At 36.8% G+C, this 10090-nt stretch overlaps 1 protein-coding gene across 1 annotated transcript; it reads right to left on the bottom strand.

Annotated features, from left to right (window-relative positions):
• Positions 1 to 256: 256 nt before the first annotated feature.
• sox32 (SRY-box transcription factor 32) lies at positions 257 to 2429 on the bottom strand. Its single transcript, XM_077509703.1, has 2 exons — positions 2112 to 2429; positions 257 to 816 (listed from the first exon to the last, which is right to left on the bottom strand). Exons 1-2 carry the CDS (start codon positions 2395 to 2397, stop codon positions 257 to 259), a joined length of 846 nt encoding a protein of 281 aa, XP_077365829.1. The 5' UTR covers positions 2398 to 2429.
• Between the last annotated feature and the right edge of the window lie 7661 nt (positions 2430 to 10090).

Here is a 10090-nt window from a genome sequence, read left to right on the forward strand (position 1 = left end):
CCTTTAACTTCTTACGGCTGAAAATGGCTCGAGTCAAGTCTCCCTTGAACGAAATTGTTTTTTGAATTTTAGTTTTAGTTTTTTCATTAGTTTTAATTACCTAAACTAACCTTGTATTGAACTCAACAGTCTTAAGCTTGTGATTGACTTTTTTTTTTTATTTTGGGCACCTGCCCCTCAAAATGTCTGACATTAATGAATAAATACACAAAAATTTATTTTATTTTTTTTATTTATTTTTATTTTTTTGTGTTGTTCAGGATAGCGAGTGCTGTTGTCTGCGGTAGCAGGCGGGATTGTCCGCGTCGGGCCCGAGGGGACCCGGCGGGCCCAGGTACTGTTCAAACTCGCTGCGGTCCAGATCGTACAGCGTGTCCAGCTGGACCCGCTCCAGGTAGACGTCCAGCGAGGGCCCGCCCGGCGACCTGGACTCGGCCTGCTCAGCGTGCGGCCGCTGCCCCCCGAAGCGCAGGTGATGTTCGCTCGGGTACGAATCCCGCAAGGCCTCCGGGCAAAACGGAGCGGTCGGGTAGCCCCGGTGGGGATACGCCTCGTCGGCGAAGGAGCCGTGGTGGAGTTGCTGCCGCTGGCTGCGGAGCAGGCAGGTGAGGTTGTAGGTCAGGTCCAAGCAGTCGGGGGGGAGCGGGGGCGGCGCGGGTTCGGCGCCGGGCGTCTTGGCGCTCTTCTTCAGCTGCTTCCTGCGGCGGGGGCGGTACTTGTAGTCGGGGTAGTCGATGGTGTGCTGCACGCGCAGACGCTCCGCCTCCTGCATGTATGGACGCTTCTCCGACAGCGGCATCGACTTCCACGTCTTACCTGCGCGCAAAAACGTAAAAAAAGTCATTCCATGCCAAAGACGCGTTCGATCGTCCGACCGACCGAAAGTTAAGTTGAGATGTTTTATTCATTGGTCGAGGTTGACTGAGTCTGATATCAAGGTGGTCCTTGAAATTGCAAGCACTTGCAATGAGCTAAACGACCAGCAGAGGGAAGTGGTGCAACCATTTGAGATGTTTGCCAACTGTTTACAGTGGGGGCAATCTGAAACATACATTATTTATGTTAGCTGAAGTATGTGTCATTAATGAGCGGAAGAAAAATATTAGCTTGTTGAGCTTGATATGTTTACACAAAAACGCTTTTTTTTTTTCTTTGGATATTGGGCAAAGCGGTTCAATTTCTGACAAAGTTCTACTACTGATTACTAGAGAATTAAAATGTTCTGTGGGTCTTGAAAAATCACTGAAAATGCCATAAAATGGTTGCGATCAGTGAGAATGGCTTCTATTCAATGAGTAAATGAAATCTAGCAATAATAATTCCCTAATAATGCTGAAAATAATCAAATAATAATTGGAAAATATAAAACTGATCTTTAAAAAAAAACAACTAAAATTTTATATTTTAATTTATATATATATATATATATATATATATATATATATATATATATATATATATATGATAACTAATAAAGAAAATACTAAATATTTGAAAACTTCCCTCCTACTGGCATTATACTGTCATAATACTAAGCAATATAATTAAAATTATATGTTCTAATTAAAATAATTATAAAGTAAATAAAAAATACCTGCCATTGTTGAAACTATCAAAATTATTTAAAAATAATTTAGCTATACAAAAAAAAAAACTCAAATACTAAGTAGATAAATGGAAGAAAAATATTTCTGTAATAATAATCACCCTCATTGTCATCATAATACAGTGCATCTGAGAAGTAATTTTAATATTTCAATTATTAAAACTGATTATTTTTAATAGTGACAAAACACTAAGAAAATAATTGAATATAATTCCGTGACAAAAACACTTTACAAAAAACTTACAATGCTATAATTTTGAAAGAGTAATATACTTTAAAAAATGGTAATAATTCTACTACTCTGCTAAATATAATGAAAAAAAAGAATTATAATAAAATACTAAAAAAAAAATGCAAAAACGGATATCATAAAACCAACAATACAAATATAATGATTTTATTTATTTATTTTTATCCTAAAAACATATCGCTGCCACTAAAACATAAATGTATCATCATCATCCTCATCAATCGCGAATGGAACTTTCATGGGTGGGTTTCTCACCGAGAATCTTGCTGAGGTCGGTGTTCTCCAAGTCGGGGTTGAGCTGGGCCAGCCGCCTGCGCTCCTCCTTGGTCCAGATGATGAAGGCGTTCAGCGGCCTCCGCACACGCTGCTGCCCCGGGGGGCCTCCGCACTTGTTGGGGGCCCCGACCTGGATCTGGGCCTGGGAATGGGAGTGGGCCGGGCTGCCCCCGCAGCTCGAGTCCGAGCGCAGCGAGCGGTGATGCGGGCTGGCCGACGCGTCGCAGGCCGACGCGCACGGCGGCTCCTCGCTGAAGTGGTGCATGCTGGGAGGAGAGGGGGGTCAGGAGGTCGCCGTCACGGGACCCTCGGGGGGATTTATTTGGGGCCTCGGCCAATGAGAGGAGGGGATTGAAGGTGTGAAGTCCATGCAGGTGAGGTCCCGATAGCCCCCCCCCAACATCTTCCCCTTCAGACTGCCTCAAAATGAGCAAGGCATTCATGAAGAGCAACTTGACAAATCATGACGTCATTATTTACTGCTTCTTATAACAAAAAATATTCTTATTTGATGCATGTTTTTATTCAGTGTCATTATATTGAAATTTATGATAAAAAAAATGTTAATGGCTCGTGCAAAATTAAAATGCAGATTTAAAAAAATTAGCAACGTTAACATTTTATTAAGTATAATTTCCAATAGATTGTTTTTACAAATTTCTTCGTTTTCTATATATGCGAATTTAAAATAAAATACATTTCAATTAGTTTCCTCATTAAACTTTTTAGTCAGTTTTTCCTTTCCAGTTACTTTTTTTCCCATCAATTTACTCATTTTTTGCGTTCATTTTCACTTGCGTTCTTTTTTAATAATTAAATGCTAATTACGTTTTTTTAACGATTTATTTATTCGTAGTTCATTATTCTATGCTTATGCTACCTCACATTTTCTATTATTAGTATTATTTGTTTTATTATTAAAAGGTATAAGAGCCTATTAAATCAACCCGTTTTTGAAGGCGCCTTATTTTTTTTTATTTTTTTTTTATTTTTTAATCGAATCTTTTCCCGTTGAAGTGCGCTGGAATCCAATCAATAGGTCCTGACAGTATTGATGGGTGTACATCAAAGTGGTGTTGGGGGGGTCTAGTTACTAATTACATTGTGGCACTCAAGACGCCACAACCCCCCAACACACACTTGTCAGGCAGCGTGTGCGTCGTGTACTGCGCGTGCGCGTTGTCCCATTTTCAGCAGATGATCAAACGCGCGCGCGTTTATTACGCCTGGCAAATATTTGAGCTGATATGACCTGCACAAAGGGGACGCCGCCACGATGGCGATGATGATGATGATGATGATGATGATGATGAAGGGGGATTCATCATGACGACCCATGAATTAAAAAAGATAAAGATAATAATAAAAAAAAAAGAAAAGTGCGTGCTTGAAAATGCTGGACGAGCTTGAAGTGTATTGAAGTCTCAACAGACTCCCAGAAACCAACTTGGCCTTTTCACCTCCTCGCTCGCTTTCTCATTTTACAAAATAGACAGCCACAAAAAAAAAAAAAAAAAAAAAAAAAAAAAGGAATTGAAGTGTTTGCAAACATTTTATTATTTATATAGTGTTTAATGATCTGCAGTCGCCACTGGTAAGAATTAGCTAATATTTAATAAATATATATATATATATATATATATATATATATATATATATATATATATATATATATATATATATATATATATATACATATATTTAATAAATAAATAAAATTATAAAAATTAATTCATTTTTCAAAAATATAAAAAAATAGACATTTAAAGTGTGAACTGCTTATGATTTTTTTTAAATAAAAACAATCAATATTTTTAAACATTTTAACACTTCGTTTTTGAATAAGTATTTGTTTATATAAAATAAAATAAAAACGTAATTTTATTTTTTAAAAGCATTGGACGATATTGTTCATTGTCATTCTTTTTAAAATGCTTCTCATTTCCATTTAATAAGAATTTCAAAACAATTATGTACTGTCATGATTCCGTATAATGTTGACGAACCAAATTTCCATGTTATTATTCTTCAAAAAAATAATCATTAATATTATTGCAAGCGTGTTAATGTCGACAATCAACAGACGCCTTAATGAGGACTTAATCCACGAAACGTGAACGTGATTCATATTCGTCGAATGATGATTGCAGGTGCCCCCCCCGCGCCGTCCCGCCTCCATTACCGGCAAACAAAAGCTTGATGACACCTGCGCAAAAAAACAAAAAAAATACTGCCAAAGATTATTTGCACCTGCGCCTCGCAGACGAGTCGCTTATTGTCCCTTTTTTTTGCATTGTAATGACGTCCATTAAAACTCGAGAGCTGGCGTGAAGTCACGTGACGGCGAAGGTGGCAGATCCATGACGTCATCCGGCTTGGAGCTAAACAAACAAAAAAAAGCTCACGTTTGGATTTTGCGAACAGGAGGCTTGATGTGTTCAAGACTCATCAAGACTAAACACGTGTTATTTATTGGTGGTGGGGGGGTGAAGAAAAGGGGGGGGGGGCAGTCTGAATCCACATCGACGGTGTTGAAGGTCACGCACGCGCCGATGTGCCGCGAAAGACGCAAAAGTGCAACAAAGCTGCTGCTTGTAATCGATTCAATCAATTAGAGCACAGCGGGAATACAATAACGTTGGTTTCGGCTCACTGCGCCCCCTGCTGGCCGACAGGCCAAACGCGCACATTGGCCACTATAAGTCACTGAAAATTCACGGAGTCATTGGGATTTTTTCATTAAAAAAATGTAAAAAACAAAAAACATGATTATAACTATTTATATTTATGTCTACCATCCATTATTCATAATTAATATGGCATTTCTTTGTTTTGTCATTCATTTAGTGGCTATTCCAAGTAAAGGAATATTCTTGATTTTTTTTTTTATAAATAATTCCACCCGGTCATTAATGACAGCAAATTAGAAATGAAATATAATTATATTTTATAGTTTAAATTATACTTTTTTTTTTTTTTGGCAATGTGTCACTCCTAACACTAAAAACGTTTAAAAAAAAAATAATCCAAAAGTAATTAAAAGTTGTACTCAAGTGACATTACTTTGAATATGATACTTGTTTTTTTTAAACAGATAACTAGTATGTGTACCAGAATACATTTTTAAAGTACCCCTCCCCCTCACCACCACAAGTCAGGTTCTATAGGGTGTGTAGACTTTTTGAAGTTTTGGAGTCATTTTGAAGGGATTTTGTATTCAAAACTGCATTGAACTTGTTACTAATACTTTTGGCAGATTATTTTGGGCTGTTCGGACCCTCACCTGCCCCCCCAAATGACATGAAGGTGTCATAATGAAGCACTGTATTCCTTAACATGGTGTTAGCAAACTTAGCGCTTCTTCTTTTGGGGTTTTATATTGTATGGGCACAGCAGGCTGAAGATGCATAGAAAGCTCAGACAGCATTCTATGCAGCCGACTATGAACCCCACCCCCCTTAAAGGGGGTCCTTCCCCCCCAACCCACCTCCCAGTGTAAACAGAGCCCTGCCCGGCCTTACGTCAGGCCAGCTGAGAGGATTACGAGCCCCCCCGCCCCTTCATTAGGTCCCCCACAATGATGAGGTGCTGATAACAACGTGGACTGAGCCAGACTTCAAACACCCCCCAAAAAAAGCCCACCCAAATCCCCCCACCTCCCTGCCATTAAATGTTACAAGGCAAATGCGTTGTGTGTTTAATATCAGGAGCCAAATGTGGTTCCTCGACTGCTAATATGAGCACACGCATGAAGGATTTTGTCAACTCAATAAATGGAAATATTTAGTAAATATGATTCCCCCAAAGCAATGCAGTTATGTCATATGCTACTGTGCATTATTGTGTCTAGAAATAATCAAATGTATTAATATTTTTAAAATAATTTAAACCACAATATTTAAATGAAGAGAAAAAGCCGATTAAAAAAGATCAAATATATGAATTCAGAAATATTCAATTTTATGTGACCAACAAATTATTGAATGATTTAACTGAATATCTGGGTGTTTAGAAATATTTTAAATAAAATAAATAGCTAAATAAAATAAAATGTGTGAATGTACACGTTTTATAAATATAAATGTATGTAATATGAAATACAAACAAAGATAAGAAATTAAATAAATATAATAAAAATACATTGAATCATTTAGTCAATATGATTTTTTTCCCCTAGAAATGCAGTAATGTCATATGTACATTATTGTGTGTGTAGAAATTAATTAATTTAGATTTTTAAAGTAATTTAAAAAAACCAGTATTTAAATGAAGGGAAAAGATGATTAAAAAAGATCAAATACATTAATTCAGAAATATTCAATTTTATGTGACCAACAAATTATTGAATGATTTAACTGAATATCTGGGTGTTTAGAAATATTTTAAATAAATTAAATAAAATATGTAAATGCACAAATGTCATCGTAGTGTCATTTTTTTTATACTTAAAATACACAGTCATTTATTATGAAATTTATTTTAAATTAAAAAATAAATAAATAAAATAGAATGTATATGCGAAAAGTTAGGAAAATATGCTACAAAATAATAAAAAAAAATACACCATAGTTCATTTGAAAAAATATGCTTCCTAATCAATAAATATGACATTCACGTGAAAAAAAAAAAAGAAGAAATGACTGCATTGCAGCAATTCCTTCGCAAATCAAGCCCCAGATAAGCCTGCTCGTTATCGGCACAAATGAAGGACGTCTGGATGTCGTCCGTATTGCCGCCGCGTTGCGTGCGTGGGCACCTCGGAGCCGCCGTTAAGTGGCCCTCGAGAGCCCCCAAACAAATCCTCACGTTCGTTTAGTGGCAGAAAATGTCTGCCGGCTGCTCTAATTAGGCGAGTGTGAACGGGTTAGACACAGACATTAGATTAAATGTGCAGCCAGACAAATCCTTTTCAAGTCTACGGCCGCCACTGCAACACCTCAGAGCACAGCCAGCAAATAAAGCGCACAAAAAAGCAACAGTTAATCGATTAATCGACAGCTAATAGACGATCAACTCTTATCTTTTGCATACCAGGATAGAGAGCCTGCATACCACCACAGATCAAACTCAACTAATCAATTACCGGATGAATCCCACAGCTATTTTGATCGTCGATTAATCGTAACGAGACCTTGTTCAACAAACCTGCTAAAATCTCAACAGCAAATACTCACCAATTTCTGCAGCTGTCTCTGTGAAAGCAGGCCGATTAACCTCAAAATAAGAATTTGCCGTCTCCTTTTACTTTGGAAAACAATTATCAACATTTTTGCCGATTTTCTGACATGAAACCCGACAGAAAATTGAATTTAAAATCACAATAAAATGCAAAAATAATCTACTTAGAAGTTAAATACAACTGCATTGTAATTAATAAATTACTCCACTTGAGGACGGACGGACGGACAATCTGAACTTTGAATTCAGTAATTCTTTTGTGTACCACTAGAGGGAGCCCAAGCTGTGTTAATGCAAATGGGAATGAAACATGCATATTTTTGTCCGATTTCGCCATTTAGTGTTCATTTACATCAAGTTGTCACATTTTAGCCACTTAAAGCCATGAAAAGAAAAATTACATTGGACTGAATCATACAATTTGGGTAAAATGGCTTTTAGTTGTGAAAATTTGGAAAATTCAGTCATTTTTTTGAACATTTGGGAAAGAAGGAGAGAAAATGCGACAAATTCGGCAATCGACATGGAAATCAAAATGTGACAGCAACTTAAAAATGACTTGGGCAATCCTGCTATTAAGCTAACAAAATTTGGCTTTTGTATGTTTTCTACCAGATTGCGTCACTTTTTGGACAAGGGAGCAATTTCATGTAATATTCTCATACAGTTTTTCAGATGTCAATGTTTTTTGTTTTAGATGTACAACCTTTAACTATCCTGTCAAACTAAACATAAATCAGAGAATTGTGTTTTGAAAATAACCACATAGCTTAGCTTTTAGGCTACTAGCCTCATGAAACTAGCATCGATGTGTCGATATGACCGTCCGTGATGGCAAACTGTTTTTTTGTTTTTTTTTGTTTTTTAATGACTTCATAAAATATTTTCTTCATTTTGAAGGCTTTGAAAATAATTTAATGTTTGAGCCAAATGCCAAAAAATGCAAAAAAAAATTTCTGCCAACAATCTGAAAATGGAAATGTGAGGACGTCAAAAAAAAAAAAAAAAGCAAAAAGCAAGCAAAAGAAAGGATGGTTTCACGAGTTGAAGTCGCAAAAAGGATCTGCTGCTTTGAAGATAAGCGAGCGCGCCCGCTGCTAAACAATGACTCGGCGTTTTCTTTCCTGCGTTGTGATTTATTTGATGTGCTGAGGATGCAGCCCAGCCACATTCGTCCTCTACCTTATACGCCACTTCTTCTTCTTTTTTTTTTTTTTATGTGTTACACTGAACGGCGAGAAGGCCGCCCCTCCAAAAAAACAACAACAAAAAAAACTCAACTTTTCTGTCAAATCTCTTCTGCTAAACGCCGAGCGGGCTCGTGGGCTGCTTTGGTTTTTGTGTCGGAGCACAATGTGAACACACACAAACATATGCTTCCTTTGATAAAGAAGCATCAAATAGTGCGCTTATTTATAGCCAGGCGGCCATTTCCATTCAATAAACACGAGGCCCAACTCCCTTTCTCAATTTTTCAAGTGCATGCACAGAACAAATGGGCTGCATTTATTGTTGGATTGTCAGACATATTTGCTGTCTGGGTCAGGGATAGGTAACATTCGGGGGGGAAAAAATGCTTCCCCTACAACAACTGATCAGTTTTAAGTTGTAATAGCATCATCCACCACTAGATGGCAGACATCCCTTAGTAGACACTTAGGCGACTGCACATGAAACAAGAAAAATGCCAACATATTGTCAGCCATGATGGATTTATGTTGTGGTGTTTTCAACCAACTATTAACAATAATGATTGACATTATGACAAAAAATGGTTCCGCATGGTATGTTGTAATCACTCTGGGAATCATAGAGTGGCTGGAAAGTACATAAAAATTATCATTATTTTTTTCTTGCCAAAAACAGTTGACAGTTTGTTTTGACAGTTTTTTGTTTTGAATTTGACCATTGCTGTTGAATTTTTTTTTAACGAAAATATTACGACGGCGTATTAGGGCGCCATATCTATCTATATATATATATATATATATATATGCGTTAATTTGCAACTTTATAAAGTAATAATTTTGTAAATTTATGAAACGACAAATTTGCGAGAGAAAAAAAAAGTCAGAAACTTACGAGATATACGCGTAGCAAACTACTCGACTGTTTGTGCAAATACTTTTCGGTCTGGTTTCCAAATAAAGATAATTGCTTTAGCATTTATAAAGTGGCACATTTGTGAGTTTTTTTCTCGGAATATTGCCCTGCCCCCTAAAAAAAAAAAAAAAAAAAAAGATTTATATGTGGCCCAAATACATTGTCGTAAAATATTCTTACAAAAAAAAAAAAGATAAATTTCCAATTTGTGAAAAATAGGTTTTGGCACCTCCCCAAATAAAATATTTTTTTGGGGGGGGGGAATATATATATATATATATATATATATATATTATTAGTGGCTGACAAATATGGAGTGTTTTTTTTTTTTATGCTGATACCAGTTTTTGGCAGAAAAAAAAATACTGATTAATTGGATTTATTTTTATTTTTTTAAATGTACAACGTACACACGTTTTACACATGGTAATTGTAACGTGAAGTATAAGGAGCCAATTGTGTTCCAAAAAAGGCGCAAGTGAAGACATGTGGGACGCAGGTTACAGCTGCCGCGCGTCATGTGACTCATTCCAAAGTTGGAAGCCGTACACGTCACCGGCATCTGTTTCCTGTTTTCATTCTTTCCTCTCGTCTTGATTTCCTGCCTGCTCGCTCGGAACGTTTTCCCTTCAAGCTGTTCAACGCTCCAAGACGTTTCGTAATCAGCAACAAACTAC

The sequence above is a fragment of the Festucalex cinctus genome, chromosome 20 (assembly GCF_051991245.1).
Source record: "Festucalex cinctus isolate MCC-2025b chromosome 20, RoL_Fcin_1.0, whole genome shotgun sequence".
Classification (NCBI taxonomy): domain Eukaryota; kingdom Metazoa; phylum Chordata; class Actinopteri; order Syngnathiformes; family Syngnathidae; genus Festucalex; species Festucalex cinctus.